This window comes from Podarcis melisellensis (assembly GCF_964234715.1).
Source record: "Podarcis melisellensis genome assembly, chromosome: 2".
Taxonomy (NCBI): Eukaryota; Metazoa; Chordata; class Lepidosauria; order Squamata; family Lacertidae; genus Podarcis; species Podarcis melisellensis.
The window spans coordinates 60743870-60763479 of NC_138529.1; the positions used below are offsets into that span (position 1 = coordinate 60743870).

Below are 19610 nucleotides of genomic sequence, written 5' to 3' on the forward strand. Positions count from 1 at the left end.
GAAGGTAAAATTTAAATTCTTTGGTTTTCTGAAAGCAGTGTACGTGCTTCTTCATGAGAAGTAGACTTACCAAACCAAATGTTGTCCAATCACAAAAATAATAGCAGATTTGAATTAACACACCCCACCACCATTAATACAGCAAATACCTTTATCTGGGATGTAGTTGCCTAAATATAATGAGGATAGGTAGTCCCTATATTCTATTTTTAGAAGAGTTTCCTCAATATACATCTAGCTTTCATGCCAACTGTAAATCATGGTGTTAGCAATTTGTGTGAATATTGAAGTATGGCAGAAAACACAGTTTAACTTGTCTTTAGACTGCAGTAATGGACAAATATACATTGAACTGTTTATTTTTCAATTTTTCCTTCTGTCCCACTACCACTTTGCTCCACTCACCGGATGTGCTTTATACATGGTTTGTGTCATAGGAAATTCTTCAAAAGTCTTTATTCTGGATGGACACCTTATCTGATTCCCACCAGTTAAACAGCCAGGGAAAGACACACAGTTATAATATCTGGGAAAGGACATAAAGTAAAGGGTGAATCAGAAAAGATACTGGTGGAACATACACATTAAATAAAGAAATCTTCACTTTGTGCTCTTCTGGTCAGCAATACCGGGTCAGTTAAAACATAAAATTCTGCAGAAAAAAGCTAGCACGGTCTGAATGTGTTATTACCCTTTCCCCTTGCTCCTCAGGAAGTATGTTTAAGGCCTAAGTAGACATTGCACACAGATTTATGTAACTTCAGGAAAGGAAAAGTAGCCTGGGAGAAGCCACTTTTCCCAGTCCTCAAGGATGAAAAGCTGGTTGAGGGCTGGTTTTGAACAGGAATATGGATGGCAGGGAAATTTTAAGAACCCCCCTCCCCCTGCCATTCTTCCACTGCTACAAATATATTGCATAGAGTGCCTGGTTTATCCCTTAGCATAACCTTGGTAAGTACAGCAGTGATTTAAATGTAGCAACATGAAGCAGGATTCACCAGCTGTCACTGGGGATGTTGATGCTTTGGGTGGAAATGACAAGTCTCTCTTCCTATGCCACCCCCATAGCCACTGTCACTTTGCATCTCCAAGATGAAGACAAATATTGTGCATCAATGGCCTTCCATTTTTTAGTGCTTGGGGTACCCACCTTTTCCAGTCTAGCAAAAAGTATTTATTGTCCCACATGTATATTATCTGGACATGTATAGAGCAAATCTTGCTGTTTTATTATCAAGCAACAGATAAACTGTATTTTGGGGAGGGCAGGGGTCCAAGTCAAATGCATAACATCCATGAGAAGTAATTATGGCTGAAAATATTGTTCGTAGCCTAATGATATATGTTTGATGTGAGATAATACTGCCTTTCTAAAAGGCTTTGTTCTTAGTTTGGCCAGCTCTCAGCTTGACTCTTCCAGGATTCAGCAGGGACTTACCTTGCTGCTATATTGTGACAGTGCATCCTCAAGTCAAATTCCTCTTCATCAGAATTCTGCTGGATGGAGGAAGCTACCTGGGAGAAGCCATCATCTTCAGAACTCTGAGAGTCATTAAGTGGGATATAATCCTTCCCTTCCTAATGGGAATTTAAATAAGTAGTTATGTGCCAGGAAAATTGAAGAATTTGCCAGAAGCAGCAACAATGAGAGTGAATATAGTTCTCTCCCTGCTCCCATTTTCTCCTCCAGGAAAAAAGAGGGTAGCTGTTAACGGCTGTGCAGACACATACTTCTGAGGAATAATGGGTAGATGAATTTCATAAGGAAAGCAAATAGATCAAACTGTTTTATATCAGAAAGTGAAACAATGCTTTCATCTCCCCATCTCCTGACTTGCAAATAAAAGGTAAGGACACCCACTTCTGTCATCCAACCCATTTAACTATTTTCTGGTGGCATCAACTCCACAGTCCGATTGTACCAAATGTCCTGGGATACAAGACAGGCAAGATAAGTAAGGATATATATTTGTGAAACAATTTCTGGTTTTAAGCTTTCTCCCAAGCACAATTAGAAAGACACTAAGGTAAAAGAGGGCAGCATGTGTGTTGAAAAAACCTCTCTGAATAGAGAGAGAGAAAGAAAGAAAGAGATTTGATACTCGTCTTCTAAACTTAATCACATTCAACTGTCAAAGTTGGGCTGCCAGACAAAAAGGCTCCCCATCTCCACTGTATCTAAATGTTTACTCAGCAGCTCACCAAAGAAATAACTCCTTTTGCAGCTGGTTTCTGAGCTATGATTACAAATAAGAACTTACATGCTGGACATTCTCCTGAAGAAGGTTCCCCAGGATCTCCACCAAGTCTGAGAATGTTGGTCTTTCCTTGGGATCACCATACCAACAGCTTAGCATTATACGGTAACTGCAGAGAAAAACAGAACAAGCCTTTGCATAAAGCTGATCAATCTCTTCATCCTATAACTGTCAATCAGATACAAAGCTAGAATTTGGAAACTGCTGCAAAGGGAAAGCCTCTCCTTAAGGTAAATGCTGGACTTCAGCACCAGAAGTGTTACTACAGAAACAAATGAAACAGTTTAAATGGCTATATCATGTTGAACCTCCAGCACACTAGCCAAAGCAGAGGAAGAAAATATGCTTCAGACCTTGGGAACCTCTATGGATCTATATTTTGTTGACCACAGTATTTATTTTTATTTTTTTGCTGCTGGCTATGTTTTCAAGTGCTCTGACTCACATTTCTGCAGTGGCATATTCTGGAGCTCTCATCCTGGTGCCATCTTTCAGTCTCTGGCAAAATTCTTCATTGATCTGGACTCCAGGGTATGGGGAGGCACCTGAAGAAGATAATCCACAGATTGTCAGGCAGGGGCATGAAGGAAAGATGAAAGGGAAGAAGGCACTCTTGCATCTGCAAAAATGCCCCATCTGTTCTTTTACACTGTGAGAGAACTCACAGAGATATCCCTGATGTGTGAGTGCTCCTCTGTCTCACCTGTTATTTTAGACTCACTTTAAGGAATCTGAAGTAGCCTACTTAGACAGGGCCAAAGCTACAAGTACTGGAATAAAAATGTTGCTCAAGAACTAGTCAATATTAGTTTAGGCCTTTATCTATGCACAAAAAGGAAAGGCTAACTTTCTGTAAAGAAATTCTATAGAAATGAAACCTAGTTGATAAATTTGAGACAGGAGGTTTCTGGGATATGCATTCAGGGGTGCTAAGATCCGAAAGTAGGCTTTGTAATGCACGAAGCAGGTGTGCTGCAGGTCACATGTAGCAAAGTGTTGCATCTACCTGCTCAATGGGACTTCCTCTCTCTACCTCCCCCCAAGCTCCCTCCCAATTTACTCTGGATGGTTAGAGGAACCCCCCAGAACAGAGCTGGGGAGGTTGGGGTTCACGTGGAGAGAAAGAGTCCTATTCCTTAGGTGGAAGTCCTTGCACAAGCATGACAACGCAAAATAATTAGCAGGATAGATGTAACTGGAGTGGTAAGGTAGGAAAAATAAGGAGACTTAGGGGGCCCTTCCAGCACGCTACCTTCAAAGTCACATGCATCTAAAAGTATGGGTGGCCCAGGGGAGAGTTCATCAGTGCTCACCTAGTGAGAAGATCTCCCATAGGAGGACTCCAAATGACCAGACATCACTCTGGGTGGTGTAGACTTTGTCAAAGATGCTTTCTGGAGCCATCCACTTTAGTGGGAGACGAGCCTATGGAAGAGAAATAAATGTGAATGGCTATTACAGCTCAGAAAAAGGTTAATAGCAACTAAATAAGAAAACCCACAGGAAAATCTCTGAACATCCTATAGTGGCTCATGCAGACAGGCACCAAATCAAGTGAATATCTATTTAGGTGCAGATTAGGAAGCTGTAGCCTGATATTATCTACCTAGATCAGAGGTGGTTAATCTGTGGCCATCCAGATGTTGCTGGCCATCAGCCCCAGGAATCATGGGAGTTGCAATCCTTAGATGCTTGGGCTTCATTCACTCACCAACTCAATGAGGTTATGAATACTTCCACAACAGATAGAAAGCTGATGTTTTGCACACATGTTTCAAAATACTGTATACAAAGTGTAGCAATAAATAATTGTGAGCAAAAGCAGTTATAGGGACCTAGGCTTTAATTCAGTTGAGGATGCACAGCTAAGCAGAAAACATATGAACATCTTTCAGGTGAGGGAAGCATGATGTTTATTGCAGATGACAGGTGAAATCAAGTAGCCCTACACTACAGATGGCAAGGCTAAGTGCTACCCTCTATACTGTCTTTCTCTTACACGGAACAAAATGCATATTTTGTGCCAAGGAAGTGCATTAGACAAAGCCTCTTAACCATTTTATTTCTCTACTCCATTCCTCTTCGTATCAACTATAAGAACAGACGATAAACATCCTCTTTGTATTTCAGTAAGAACTGGTCATAAGCAAACATATACTGAAGGCACTGACTGATTATAAACTTTTAAAGCCGATTCCAGTTCCCCATATCTATGACCCACAACTCACGCTGCCCTTCCTGACATAGTCAGGATCCTTATAGATGTCCCGAGCCAGACCAAAGTCACAGATCTTCACCACATTGTTTTCTGATAGCAAGATGTTGCGTGCTGCCAAGTCTCTATGGATGCACTAAAGGAAAAGGAAACAAAAGGGGAGACATCAAAGGGGAGACATCATCAGGAATATAGATTCCAGTGTGGAAATGACAGATGGGGTATCAGAAACTATGAACAAGTACAGAAGTCTCAGTTAGACCTTTTCTCTCAAAGTAAGTCAAAAGCAGATCATTGATCCTATGAAGATATTCTAGTAATCCATCTGTTCAGGACAAGTAATAGCTCCTTTGGGAAGTGCTCTCAAGTCACCCAATGTGAGCAGGCCGGGCTTGAAAGCAACAGCCCTCTACTGGAATACAATCACACAATGGCGGCGTGGATCAATTTTCCAGCCAGCCATGCCCTTATCCAGCATACTCCATTCCACCCCCTTCATTTTTTGTTCCTCTTGCCCAGCAATCTGTCTGCATCCTGTTGTCTCCACTGACCATGCTCGGTCTTCATTGGACTGTTTTGGGATCCACCCCCTCCCTTTATGGATTTTTTCAAATGATTTTTTTGTACTTCTGCAAGCCTTGTGATTGTCCAAGCATGCCACTACCTCCCCCTTGTTTGTGGATGGTGCAGTTTTTACTACACACTCAGAGAACAAGATCACAATTAGCATACAGGGTAAAGGTAAGGGTAAAGGGCCACTGACCATTAGGTCCAGTCGTGACTGACTCTGGGGTTGCGGCGCTCATCTCGCTTTATTGGCCGAGGGAGCCGACGTAGAGCTTCTGGGTCATGTGGCCAGCATGACTAAGCTGCTTCTGGCGAACCATAACAGTGCACGGAAATGCCGTTTACCTTCCTGCCAGAGTGGTACCTTTTTATCTACTTGCACTTTGACGTGCTTTTGAACTGCTAGGTTGGCAGGAGCAGGGACAGAGCAACGGGAGCTCACCCCGTCTCAGGGATTTGGACCGCCGACCTTCTGATCGGCAAGTCCTAGGCCCTGTGGTTTAACCCACAGCGCCACCCACATCCCTTAGCATACAGGGTACTGTCTTTCAAATTGGATGTACTAAATATCATCCACCATGGCTTAAAAAACATGGTTAGACTGCTCCTTCTTGAATGTGTATAAAGTGTGTACATGGCCATCAGCACACCTTGTGGCAGCACAAATTATGTGGTTTCTCAAGTGGTACCGTCTTTTACTTGTCCTGAATCTACTGTCAGTCCACTTCACTGGATGACTCAAAAGTTCTAGTACAAGAGAAGGAGAAATGCTTCTCTCTGCCCATTTTCTTCACACCACACATTGTTTTATAAATCTCTTATTATATCCCCTCTGTTAAGATAGCAGACAAAAAAAAAAAAAAGGGCAGGGCGGGGGAGGGGAGTCAGGATAAGTATGTGGAGTGCTTACCTTTCTGGAAGCTAAAAACTCCATACCACGTGCCACCTGGAAACTGTAGCAGATCAGATCTTCCATTGTCAGAGGGCTCTGCCACAAATCATCCACTGTACAAATGTGCAAAAAAGGAAGTTATATTCTGAAGGTTTGTGGCAGTGAAAAAGACAACTATCTCCAGGTCAGCCAGCTTTTGCCTAGACTAAAGTGATTTTCTTTTAGAGTGTCCTAGAGAAATCTTAGACTTGCTGGCTAAGTAGGGACAGATAACTGGGATCAGTGATGGCAATCAAAGACAAAGCTATGCATGGTTAAGTACAAGCTCAACAGAAATTAAGCCTGTGTAGCTGTATGCCTGATATTAAAAATGATTATCATTAACCATTTGTGTTGCTGAAAGCACAGCCTGACTTTATAATTGATGAGGACTCTGCACTAGGGACATTGTCTCTGCATAAATGGAAAGGTGGTACTGAAACCTACAGAGCTATTAATTATGAGAGACACTTCAAGCAGATGTGAGGCCTATAGCTGAGAATAAAGACAGGGCTTAGTATCTTCCTGATGAAGAAAACTGTATTTCAGTGCCAGACAGATAGGAAAACTGCCTGCCTCCAGGAAAATCATTTTACTTGGCTGAGGTACTGCCGGATTAAGACATTGCAGATTGCTGACCTTTGTAGATTTATAAACTTGCCATTTGAACAGGGGCTAATCATCTTTAGGTAGTTCTGTAGCTTATTGTGGAAAGTTATATATATTCATGGGGTAAGAACACTGATTTACTGTACTAGGAAAGCCTAGGAATCATTCTCTTTAGAAGGGATTCCTTTGCTCCTACAAAAGCTTTGGGAGACTAACAGAGAAACAGGAAAGGTCTGAGAATTGGATCTATATTTACTAATCAACATTATGCATTTTGTATGACTGTGTTTGAATTTGTTACTGTCCTCATGCAGTACTTAGAACAATTATTATTTATGTTTGTGCAGTTGTAAAGCTGTATAAAGCTCTTTAATTTTTAAAAATATTGTTGGTATTCAATGTTTTTAATGCCCTCAAAATTTCTATACAAGGCACACATTTAAGTTGCACATGATATATGGTCATCTGACTGCCTGGTGAAGGGCCTCCAAGGGGAGGTCCAGGACCCTCCATGACTTTGTTCCATACTCTCTAACCTAGATTGTTATGGTCAAGGAACAGAGTGGAATCTTACCCTTTGCACCTCTCAATAAACTCAGTGTAGGCTGCTGTGCAGGCTGTACTCCTTTGCACTTGTTAAACAGACTAGGGTCACTAAGGACCAATGCCCCCAGCTTCCTCTTCAGTACATTCTTTTTGGTTCCTCAAGTTCTTCCTACCTTGCATGTGAACTGTGATGAATACCCATAAAGTCTGGCTCCCTCCCTTTCCATCTGCTTCCAGGTCTCTAAAAGGGAACATTATCCACTCTGCCACTGGCCCAACCCTCACATGTGCTTAAAGAAATCCTGCACACTTTCTTTCAAGTTTCCTAAATGTCAATTCCTTGCTCCCCTCCACCCATGAAGATTCAGCGAGTTCTTTACCTTCTTGTATGAGTGGTGGTGGCGGTGCTGCCTGGCTCTTGTTCATCAGAAGTCTATTAAGAATTGCACTGTCAGTGGTACCAGACCGACTCCTTCTGTCTGCTCTGACAGCTTCCACGATAGAACGAACTTGGACGCGTAGTCGGGGAGATTTTTCCTAGGAAGCACACCCCATCACAAGGATTACCATGAGGCAGACTGTGGGCTTATCCACACCTCCCTCTCTTTAGTGCTCAATCTGAGCAAACAGCAATTTGGGTTTCCCCCAGATTGCCATTTGTTCCGACCTATCACTAAACACTGGGTTTTCCTTTGGAAAGGAGCACGACCAGGGGAAAACTGCTTGAATCCATACTTTTTAGGCATGGCACAAGTGGAAGTGTGGAAAAGCCTTCATGCTCATGCTGCAGTGATTCAATCTCAGATGAGGTTAAGCAGCCCAGAAGCTCTAACCTCCACTTAGGAGCAACTGACTAGAAGCAGACCCAGCTGTCAGAAGGCTCATTTGTTACTGAGCTGTAAAGTATTATGGTGAGCATCAGGAGAGCCCTGAACAAATGTCCATCTATTCCAGCAGCCTACCAGATGCCCCTGGGAAGACTGCAAAAACAGGGCATGTGGGCAGCAGCCCTCTACCACTGTTGTTCTCCTGCAACTGACATTTGGAGGTATGCTGCCTATGGGCCTCCTGGCAGGGTAAAGTGTGAAGCAGAAAGAGCAGAGCAGGTGAAGAAGGATGCTGGATCATGGTTTGTCCTGTCGCTCTTAACACCACAACCCCCTTCATCTCCTTTCTCCAGCGCAGGCCCCTAGACTGAATTGGGGGACACAGTAAAGGAGGCAAAACCTGTGGACAAGGGCAGGGGAAGCAGCAGCAGTTTTCCAGCTCCTCCTCCTCTACTTTAGATTGTTTTTGACACTTTACATTTGTACATCAGAATTATGTCCAAACATCACATCTAGCTGGCACCTCAGCCTTTTTATTTACACACCAAGCCATAGTGTTTAGAGGGACTGAAACATGCTTAAGCAAGTGATTTTTCTTCAATGATATGATGATGATGATGATGATGTTCAGCCTATCCTATGAAAACAGAGTTAGAATTATTGCCAAGATAATGTGTCACATACCCTATAAGGACTGAATCCTTCCCGTTTGGTCCGCAGATAATTGGAGAGGTTTCCATATTTACAGAATTCAACAATAACCATGAGGGGACCTGCAGTAGAGAAGTCAAGAAGAAAGTGTGTTTCAGGCAGTCTTAAGCGTGAGAAATTTGTATTGCCTTGTCTTTCACACCATACTACCCACATGTGCAAGGCATTCTTCTAGCTGTGTTCCTCTCTAGACAAGCTTCTGAAGGCCACAGGGAGTGGTGGGCAGGGCCAGGAGCAAAAGTGGGTGGCGCAACAAATGTTAATTTATTGAAACACGCCCCATCAGGGTGAGCAAGAAGCATGATCAGAATTCAAATATACATTATAGCCTGGTAAAAGCATTCAAGGAGGAAGCAGAGCAGGGGCAATGTGGCATCAGGAAGTGTCTCAAGGGACAGACAGAGAGGCCTGGAGGGCCATATTTGACCTCTATGCCTGAGGTTCCCTATCCTGCTGTACAGGGACAATGTGGACTGGCTCTCGTACCATTTTTCTTTTACATGCAAGGTGATCAAGACAGTGGCAGCAGTTGTGGCCTGGTGCGGAACTAGGGAGACCAAGGGTGGGAGGTCATCACCCCACACATCTAGCTGATGTCAGTGTGGCATAAAAGTCGGCTGCATTACTATCCAGCAGCACAGTCCGGAACGGATATCCCACCTACCCTCTCTGTATTTTGTGGCTTTGCCCAATGGGAAAAGGGCAGCGCATGTACAGGACCCTGCTGTTGAATTTCTCAGTCATCGTATTCATGAGCAGGAAGGAATTTGCCTGCAGATGTATCGGGCCAGTTTGGGGTTTTTTGCCTTCCTCATAGCAATTGTCACTTTTGTGGAAAAAGGCATTGGGTTGGCTGCTTAGACAAAAGCTTGGGCTGGGTAGGTGTTCCACCCCCCAAATATCAGGCTAAACTCAAGGTAATCTGGTAAAGGGGGTAGGGTTCTATCCAAAAACCTGGACCACAGAACATGCTGAATGGCGTCCTGAATGGCATCTTGGTGGGATTTCCTTGTTAGATTTGCATCAGTGGAGGCTACCCTCTCACCTTGTACAACTCTTTGGCGATATCAGTCAGCAATTGGGTTAGCTGATTCAGGATCCTTGCCCAATGCCTGTGGCAATAGAGTTGTGACTATTTCTATCCCAAGCTGGTGCCATGTCTTTCTAACCGCATTCACACTGTTAATCCCCTCCTCCCTGGCTTTGGCTGCAATATTTACCGTTAGGTTTGGTGCAGGCACCCAGCAGGTTAACCACATTCAGATGGTTTCCAATATGGATGAGGATCTTCAGCTCTGACATAAGTGCTTTGTGTTCACTTGCAGTAGCTCCCTCTGAAAACAATGTTACAATTATCCCTTAATTGCCACTTCTAGCATCCTGATAGCTCATATCTATGTTTGTCACCCAAAACCATTCCTGAGATAGATAGATAGATGATAGATAGATAGCTATAGCTTGCTTTAAGAAATTGTTTGCAAATGTTACATTGCAAAGCTTGATATGATTCATCCAAAACAAAATATTAATTTCTTCATTCAGCATCCCGTCTTCTAAGAGAGAGGAGAGGAAAGCGTAGTCTTTGCAACTACATAGCATGGACAACTTCTCTTGTCAGTAAGTTATTATTTGTTTGTTGACACCAGTTATTCAAACATCTGCCTCTTTCAGCTCAGTACATTGGGAGTAAATGTACTCACACTAAACTCAATGGGACTTGCTTCTAAGAAAACATGTATAGGCTTGAACTTTAAGAATGCCATACAATGCAGCCACCATCATACATTCACTGGGCCTGTACGGCAGTGCCAGTACATTAAAATGTGTCATGCTCTGCTATTATAAGAAAGTTTAAGAAAAATAATTATAAATATGGGGTGGAATTCAGTGTAGTGCTAAGTTCTATTCATGCAGCCAGACTTCCCACCCCCATGTCCCCTAAACCAAGTGTGGATGTCCACAAGCCCTGGAGATGGAACAGGAACATTGGGTGGCCTTTGCAGAAATCCCTACCTGAATTGCTCTTGGCCATTTGAAATTATGACTACAAACATTTATGGAAAGCTCTAATTTCAAGGGGTTTGGATTCTTTTTGGTTCTGATTGTGACAGATGGAACCACAGCTTAATGCCTGACTGCAGCACCGTGGTTAATTCTGACAAACAGCGCAAGGTATACCCAGAGGTTTCCCTGAACAGCTGCTATATGAAGGTTCCTACCTGGAGAATCTGAGCAACGCTATTCTTGTCTACTGAGATAACTATTCTATTGTTGTTCCATTAGAGTATGTCACTTACATCTGTTTCCTCCTTGTTATCATCTGCATTATCTCAGCTGATCTTTTTCTCTCCTGTAATCAATCTTTGGGCACTGTAACATTTTTTTCTGAGACTCATTGGCCCACTGGGAGAACAGAGATGACAGTTTACCTAGTGGCAACTTACCATGGTATTGAGTACCCATCTGATAATCCAATAACAAAATGGTTTTTACCAATATAAACAGCTGGCTCACCAACTGGTTCCATGGGTCCCAAGTTATCACTTGGGTCATCTATATTAACGGGTTATGGAGAATCCTCTCTGCCCTCATTTTATTGGATCTGATGTTGATCTGACTTTTAGAGCCTCTGTAGGTCAGCTCTGTTTGAAGAAGGCCACCTTCCCCTCACTCCCTGCCCAGCTGTATTGGGAGGAATGGGACACTGTTTAGCAGTTACTGACTGACAAACAGTCAAAGGCAAAGAAACTGAAGATTCAGAAAAGGCTATAGCTAATTACTTCTACGGAGGAAGATCAGCTTAGTGGATCCTGCTGGCAGAAGAACATATTGGGGTTAGGGTTGGGAGATGATGAGGAATTTGCTTAAATCATGGAGAAATGGACTTCCAGAAAGAAAAAATTAACCAAGTGAGTGTTTTTAGACAGACAAGTTACAGATAGGTATCTGAAGAAGTGTGCATGCACACGAAAGCTCATACCAAGAACTAACTTAGTTGGTCTTTAAGGTGCTACTGGAAGGAATTTATTTTGTTTTGACTATGGCAGACCAACACGGCTACCTATCTGTTTTGTTTTGACTTTAGACAGACAAGTAATACTTAGATGTCATTTATTACGCCTACCTTTGAGCATTTTTACTGCTACTGTCTCACAGCTGTTACTCTTATTAATTCCAAATGCAGAGGCTTCCATCACTTTCCCAAAGGCTCCATGGCCCAGGACTTTACCTGAAAAAAGAAAGTTTTTTTGGGGGGGAGAAGAGAGACAGCGTTTTAAAAAAAAATGGCCAGGGTGCAGTTAGATGAACTCATTTCATGTAATGACTGTAACAGTCATTGAATGGGATCAAAACAAAACAGGAAACTGGGACAAAAAAGAAGAAAAGGTGTGAAAAAAGGAAGAGGAAAGAATGGCATTTTCACCATCTCCAGGTGGCTGTATTTTTAGAGAGAGGGGAGGAAGTGAGACAGACGCAGAGTCAACAAAGCAGAGGAAGGAAACAGATAGCTGAAAATGAGGTGTCGTTTTTTTGTTGCTGTTGACCAGAGCGCATGGGAAAGGTGAGGCTATACTGCATAGGTATGAGAACTTCATCATTGTTCCATCAATGCCTGCATTTCTGGCAGCCCTAAATAAGCTGGGTGTATGGGCTGTTCTAGAATGTGCTGTGTTCTGAGACTGAATAGACACTGGCTTCTTTAGTTATTTTGTGGTGCAAACCAACTTTCATAAATGGCAATTGGATTTGCAATGGCAAGCTGGAAAGGAGAAAAAAAAGAGAACTAAACATATTCTTCACTTAGCAGCAAACAACATGCTGAACCTTACTGAGTCGAAGTCGCTCCCGAGGGAATTCCCATTTGCTGGAATCGTAGGGCAGGTATTCACATTGCTCGTCCAAGGGAACTTCACCTGGGTCCATGATAATAGAAAGGTAGCCCGTCTTGATATCTGCATGAGCAGGCTGCGGGGAGGGAGAGATGCTGGTAAATCTGTTGTTTTGCAATGGGCCCCTATTACTGTGCAATTTCCCTCATGCCTTGAACCTATACATTGGGCTTTGCTTGACAAAGCAAAAGGGGGAAGTAGATGGTCTGACATTTCAACATCCATGTCTCAGTCCCCCATCCCAATAGAAAGGGGCCCATGTTTGAAACAAAACTGTTACTATTAGCTCAGGATATATTGCAATTCCCTCTAAATCATTTCCTTCACAAGAAATTGTACACAACAAGGGTTCATCCTTCAGCTAAACTAACCAGAATGTTGAAACAAAGGAAACTAACTCTACAATTCTATGATTCTATGGGTCTGCAGTTATTAAAAAAGGAGAGCCCTAATTTATTTTTTACATTTATATACCGCCTTTCTGCCAAGGCATCCAAGATGGCTTATCCTTGGTTACCCTCCCATGGCAATGCAATCTGTATTCAGTGGTGGTTACCAAGGTGATTTCTCATTCTGCTGGAAACCAGATACTTCTCTACCTTAGGTGAATGGGGTGAACTGCAAACATAAGACAGTGGGAATGTAGAGGAGGGAGACAAAGCCATCCTATGGCAGGGACAGGGAACCTTTTTCATCCCTAGGGCCACATTCCCTTCTGGGCAACATTCCAAGGGCCACATGCTAGTAGTGGGTGGAGGTGGAATTTGACCTTTGTGTAATAGGCTAGTTTCTACATAAACTTGTACAGCTCTCTCTTTCATCCATTAAGGCTAGCAAAAGGCACTATCAGAGTTCAATGACACTTTCCAGCCAAGCAAAACCACTTGAAGCATGAAGACTGGCCAGTGAGGAGGTGTGGCCTGTGGAGAGGGCAAGATAGAGAGTCATTGAAGGCCACATTTGGGCCCCAGGCCTGAGGTTCTATGGGTTCTATGGGATCATCTCTTGCTCATGATTCTGTTTGCTGTTCACCAAATCAGGCTCTGTTGGAGGCATCACAGGAGACTTACTCGCTTGATGTTACAGAAGATGAGGATTAAGAGAATCCAAAAGAAGATGGCAATGACACCTGTCCCAATTAAGATCACAATCTCCACATTGGTCCTGTCATCCGAGCCTACAGGTCGGAAAGAACCACATAATAATTAGCAAGAGAATAAAGCAGGCACATGACAAAACCAAGGGCATTTTCAAGAGACAGCAGAGGAAACATTGTTGAGAATATTCCAGATTTCCTTCCAGTTGGGATAAATATCGGAGAATATGATTTCTTTTTAATAGTTTGGGTTAAGGAAGATGAATCTTGCACTGTTGTCTCGGCATGGTCTTTATTCTGATGGGATCCCTCTGTCTTTCTTTTGCTTTCTTTCCAAATAACATTTCCCTCTACAGGCTTAGGGGGTTGAAGTTAGTAATAGTACCTTCTACAGAGACACTGGCGGAGGAATTCACACAACCCTTGGCATTGCAGACACTGCACAGGTAAAGGCCAGCATCCTCTTCTCTCACCCTCTGGATACTCAGCCTCTGATTGGAATCTGCCAGGTCAATTCCTGAAACAGGCAGAAGGGGAAGGGCTTTCAGGTGTGAACTAGTGGTGTCTAGGGAGGGCTGGGATCCTCAGGCCTTTGGCCTAGTTCAAAGCGGAAGCCTGGACTAAAATTAGAGTATGGAAATCAAACAGGGACCAGTCCTTTTCACCACTGCTCGCCACATGCTGTTGTAACAGCACTTGGCCACTTCCATATGCCTCATCCCCCAGCAATGAAGTAATATTTGTGAAAGAGTAGCCCCCAGAGGCAATACGTAGTTTTCACAAAATGCAGTGTGCCATTACGGAGATATAAACAAATCACAGGTTGTGGCTTCACAATTCACAGTTCTGCAACACTTAATTTTTGCAGCTCTTACAATTTCCAATTTTCTTTTGGAATTTATTTTAGCTAACCTCATTATGGATAAAAGTCAGAAACTAGTTAGATAGCTCCTGAAGGCCGTACAGATAGAAAAAGCTTGTGGAGGTTTTCAGTGGTCAAAGAGTATAACATGACACACATTAATGGTAAAGTAACAAACCATAGAACAAATTGTTTTCTCCATGATCTTTATGGCATAAATCTTCTCTAAGAAAGATTTGAAAATTGATTGGTTTGCCACTGTAGGTCAGTAGAATGAAACTGGGGTCCAAATGCACCATTTACTTTGGTGAATGGGAATTGCGCATGTAGTCAAATATTTTCCTGCAGCTTTTAAGCACACGACTGATGAGGTAAGCTGTTTAATCTTATCCTACCCCATAGTTATCAGAATTTCAGTAGCAAAAACAGAAGTGACTGCTCAAGCATTTACATGCATGCAAATAGTTCCTTGGGATTGCTGCCCACATTTCCCAAGGGATGGGCTGAAGGTACATGAGGCCCCATGACGCTGAAGCTAAGCAGGTCTGGGTATGGTCAGTACCTGGATGGGTGACCACAAGGATTCCACATGTATGCTGCCTGGGGTTCCACAACGGAAGAAAGGTAGGATATAAATGTAATTCATATAAATGTAACTGAATTGAAATGTAACTGAACTGAATGCACCAACACACCGTTGCCTGGGCATACAACCCAGCCTGAATTTGAATTTGAATATCCCAACCCAGAGCCTTGCAAGGCTCCACTAGGAAGCAGGAAAATTCATGTGCCACTCATTCCCTCCCCCACAGATATCTTCAACCAGCCATACCTGAGACCTCTTCTACAAGCTTCTCATCCTTATACCAGCTGATGTTTGGAATATGTGTGCCATCCACTTTACAGCGCATCTCTATGGAATCACTCACATTCACCAAGATGTTTGACAGGTTCTGTTTCAACCTGGGGACCTCTAGAGCTAAAAGAAGGACGTTATGGTAAATGAAGGTGCTCAACCACAAAAAAACAGTTTGGCAGAACAGTCAAGAAGAAACACTCTATAGCAGGGGTGGGAAACATTTGGTTCTTCTGATATAGCTGGACTACAGCTGTGACAGGGGGCATTTTGTTAATCATGAAACAATATTTGAAATTTTAGTAAGCAGTTTAACAAGATTCCTGCTGTTGCCAGTATGAGACTCCTGGAGTGTTCAGGACCACTATGAACCTTATTATTGTAAAACTGGATATTTTAAATCATGAGTCACTCTCATAAAAATACAGAAATAATAAACCAGACATATGACTGGACACAATTTTATTTGGCATTCGAATTATTACTTTCTCCTAATCTAAGTTTCTCCTTTTCTTGATGTTTCTCCAGCTATTAGGGCTAGCACCTGCCCTTGTTATTTCTTCTGGTAAAAACTATGTTGTTTCAGGATTCTAACAAGAATATGTGATCCAAAAAGAAGTGCCTTCTGGATCAATCTGTGGCCCAAAGATTATATCTCAATCTAGGCTCCAACCTAGTGGCTGAAATTCCCTATAGCCATTGCTACCACATTCTCTTTTCCATACATCTTTCAGCATCATGAAGTCCTGCCAACTAACCTGACGAGTACTTTCAGAGTGGTCCTTACCATGCACAGAGATGTATCTTTTGTGGCAGTGCTTTTCGCTGTTCTCCCTGTTTTGCACTTCGCACACATAGTCCCCTTCGTCCTCTAGTGAGATACTTGGAATGGTGAGTGTCAAAGCAGCATAATTGGAGTTGGGTTTGAAATGCAGCTCTCCTTGCATCTTTGTTGCATAGTGGTGGACATTCTTGCAGTCCAAGACCAGCGGGTTGCCCTCTTCATCATGCAGCGTCGAAAGGTTGAGTCGGTACCACTGCAAGTTCTCATAGGTGTAATTGTCAGCATTGCAGCTTAGCCTCAGGTCTTGCCCCTCAATGGGCTCTTCTGAAGGCTGCGATTCAATTTCAAACCCATTTGGAATGGCTGCCAGGAAAACAAGACAAGGAAACAGATGTGTGACGGAATTGCAAAAGTTGAAATACAAGTCTCAATCTCAGGCTACGCTTATGGAATTCTATTCTATGTGCTCAAGACTGTATGGTTAAGGAATGGGAGAAACCACTTACTTGTATGTGTTTATTTAAATGCATGCACAATGGTCGCTTCAAATATGTTGAATGAAAGGTTTGGCTTTGTCCACACACAGAGAAGAATGAAAAAAGCCACCAATGAATAAAACCACAATCCAAACACTTATAAGAGGAAATCACTATTATTATACTATGTCTTAGTATAATATGATTTATGACTTACTATTATACTATGATTTACTATTATACTATGAGTGGCAAGGTCAGGGCTGTGTTGGCACACCAGCAGAGCCCCTCTGGAGCTCCCACTGGTGCAATCATGCAGCCCCAACCTTGCCACTGTGCTGCTCTACTCTGGGAAGTGGAAGTGACACCAGTGTCAGGAGGCTGACTCAAATAGCACAGTCCACTGGGTGCTCCTGGGAGTTGTAATCCAAAACCTGGGAGTTGTAGTCCCAAACTTGGTTGAAGAAATCTGTTAAAGAGACAAAAACCCAACTTCCTAAATATGTAATGAAACTGGGACACCACAAGAGAGTCTATTCAGCGACAGGGCACTAGGGGGTGCTACTGCACCAGGAACACTTGGGAAATGCATGCTCCAGCATTTTCGTGGAAGGGAGCTTTGATCTCTTCACTAGCAAATATCTGCTCACAGGAAACATGAGAGAGGAACTGAGTTTGTATTTTCTCTTTTCTAGCTCCAGGATATCTCTTGCATACTCTTATTTGCAGTGGAAACCAGCCTGGCTTTTTAACATCTCATAGTGGATATGTTTTATTCTGGATGCAGACTTTACTAAGGAGGTGGAGGCCCATGTTTTTGTTACAGATGAAGCCAGTTTGAAAAAATGAAATCCCAAATCAAACGATGAATGCTCAAATATAAACATCTGCAAAGTGAATTTTTCAAAAGGGCATGGAAACCAAGCCTTATGAGGAACAGTTGAGGGAGCTGGGTATGCTTAGCTTTGAAAAGATGATAGTGAGAGGAGATATGATAGCCATCTTCAAACATCTAAAGGGCTGTCACTTGGAAGATGGAGCAAGATTCTTTTATCCTGTTCCAGGTTAGGACCCAAAACAATGGCTTCACGTTACAAGAAAGGAGATTCCAACTAAGCGTCTGGAAGAACTTTATGACAGTAAGAGCTGTTTGACAGTGGAACAGTCTCCTTCTATAGACAGTGGATTCTCCTTCCTTGGAAGTTTTAAAGCAGAGGTTGGATGGCTATCTGTTAAGGATGCTTTAGTTGAGACACCTGCATTGCAGGCGGTTGGTTCCTTCCAACTCTACAATTCTATGATTCTGTGAAATCCCAATTTGAAAACTCATCTTTCAGCTACAAAGCTCAAATTTTGATCATGATTATAAAAAAGAAATTGAGGTGGCAAATGTGTGGCTCTACTGACTAAACTATAAGAACCAAAGTTAGAGGTTTACCCTCAAACTCAACATTTTGACAAAGTTTGAGGAACTCCTATATTATTAAAAATCTGATAATCTGAAACTGTACAGATTTTGAAATCTGAGAAAAAAAATTAATTCACCACTAGGCCTTATTAAAAGGTCCATGTCTTTCAGTGATCTGTATGTTCAGTCCCGGAGGAGGCCATATAAACACACACACACAGTGCTGTCTGATTGTGAGCACATCATGGCAGTAATGCTTTTAAAAACACTCATGAACCATTCAAATGGTCTGTGAGCGAAGGTCAGATGCAAAGACAAAGGACTGACCCCCCCCACAAAATATACATGCTTTATGATACTCACTAGTTACATAGAAATAGATGAGCCGTTCATCACGGCCAACTTTGTTAGAGGCTGCACACTTGTACATGACAGAAACGTTGGCTTCTTGGATGATAAGTTTGCTGACCGTCTGGTAAAGAAACAGAATGGGCAACATGAATGACATTTAAAATATGGAAACACAAGACTTCTCAGCTTCTTACCAACCTTCCAGGAAGGAAGAGGATGCTCTAGCTTCATTCTTATGCTCTGGGGAATTGCATGATGAAATATTTAAGGGTATGTTTGCACCACCCATTCAATTTATGTCCAGTTTCTCCTATCTCTTCATTTTGTTTCCACTGATAGTTTGCTTATCATTCAGCATTGTCCTGTGATCTCCATTCACCACTTCCCTTACTGAAATGCTGCTGTTGCACTGAGACACTCCCCTCAATAAAAAGGGTTAAATCAGGGGCAGCAAACTTTATTTATGTGCTGCCATTCTGCTTACAGGGAAGTAGGCTGAAAGGGGGTTAGTAGCCATACACAAACAGATGGTGCATAATGACCTGACACAGAATTTTGGAGAAGCCAAGGACAGGAACAAAGAGGTGTACACCAGACAAATGCCATCTTTTGTTCCTGTTTAAAGAGAGGATTGCAGATGTAGTGCAAATTATAGGAAAAGCAACAGATGAGAAATGTATGGGTGGGACCACTAGGCTTGTCCACACTACAGTTCAGTGTGTTTGCAGCTGTTTGCATCCCCATTTAATTTGCTTAGTCCACATTTCAAACAACACCAATCTCAGGGCTTTCCCCCTGTAAATTTAGGTTTACGCAATATGGGGATACTTTGATAAACTGGGGAAAATTTGGCTGCAAACCACTTCACCCAGGGTTGCAGATCATTTGTTTTGGTGTGTTTTGGATGGGTAAATCAATTGTCACTTTCTGCTACTGCTCTTTCCATTCCTGCTACTTCATCGGTGCTTTCATTGCTTTTCCAGCTGTGCCCGTAACTGTTTTTGGTGTACTCCTGAATGCAGGATTCACCCCACCCCACCCCACCCCCAGCCTTTGATCCCACAGATTTGCATTAACCAGAAAATTGCACAAACAAAGCACATGAAAAATTTCTACACCAATTACATTGGGCAGCCATCTGAAAAGTGGGTGCTGAAATTTTACAATTGATTTCATTTCTTTTCCAGCATCCTAGTAATAGTGAGTCAGGAGCCTAGTCATTC

At 42.6% G+C, this 19610-nt stretch overlaps 1 protein-coding gene and 1 long non-coding RNA gene across 5 annotated transcripts in view; one reads left to right on the plus strand and one right to left on the minus strand.

Moving 5' to 3' along the window:
• Positions 1-19610, minus strand: part of FLT4 (fms related receptor tyrosine kinase 4) — an 88020-nt gene that overhangs the window by 6705 nt on the left and 61705 nt on the right. For all 4 annotated transcript variants that reach the window (XM_081900842.1, XM_081900840.1, XM_081900839.1 and 1 more), the window contains exons 12-28: positions 18400-18508; positions 16156-16515; positions 15345-15491; positions 14036-14167; positions 13625-13731; positions 12495-12630; positions 11789-11893; positions 9885-9998; positions 8638-8726; positions 7507-7663; positions 5951-6045; positions 4487-4609; positions 3572-3683; positions 2704-2803; positions 2262-2367; positions 1439-1578; positions 406-526 (exon numbers count right to left, since the gene is read on the minus strand). In XM_081900842.1, coding sequence (XP_081756968.1) covers positions 406-526; positions 1439-1578; positions 2262-2367; positions 2704-2803; positions 3572-3683; positions 4487-4609; positions 5951-6045; positions 7507-7663; positions 8638-8726; positions 9885-9998; positions 11789-11893; positions 12495-12630; positions 13625-13731; positions 14036-14167; positions 15345-15491; positions 16156-16515; positions 18400-18508 — 2253 coding nt within the window. The remainder of the gene's footprint in view (positions 1-405; positions 527-1438; positions 1579-2261; positions 2368-2703; positions 2804-3571; positions 3684-4486; positions 4610-5950; positions 6046-7506; positions 7664-8637; positions 8727-9884; positions 9999-11788; positions 11894-12494; positions 12631-13624; positions 13732-14035; positions 14168-15344; positions 15492-16155; positions 16516-18399; positions 18509-19610) is intronic.
• LOC309364103 lies at positions 533-15407 on the plus strand. The gene is made up of 6 exons (XR_014165735.1): positions 533-632; positions 1691-1847; positions 10207-10281; positions 13595-13737; positions 14007-14096; positions 15325-15407. It is a non-coding gene; the product is annotated as an uncharacterized lncRNA (long non-coding RNA).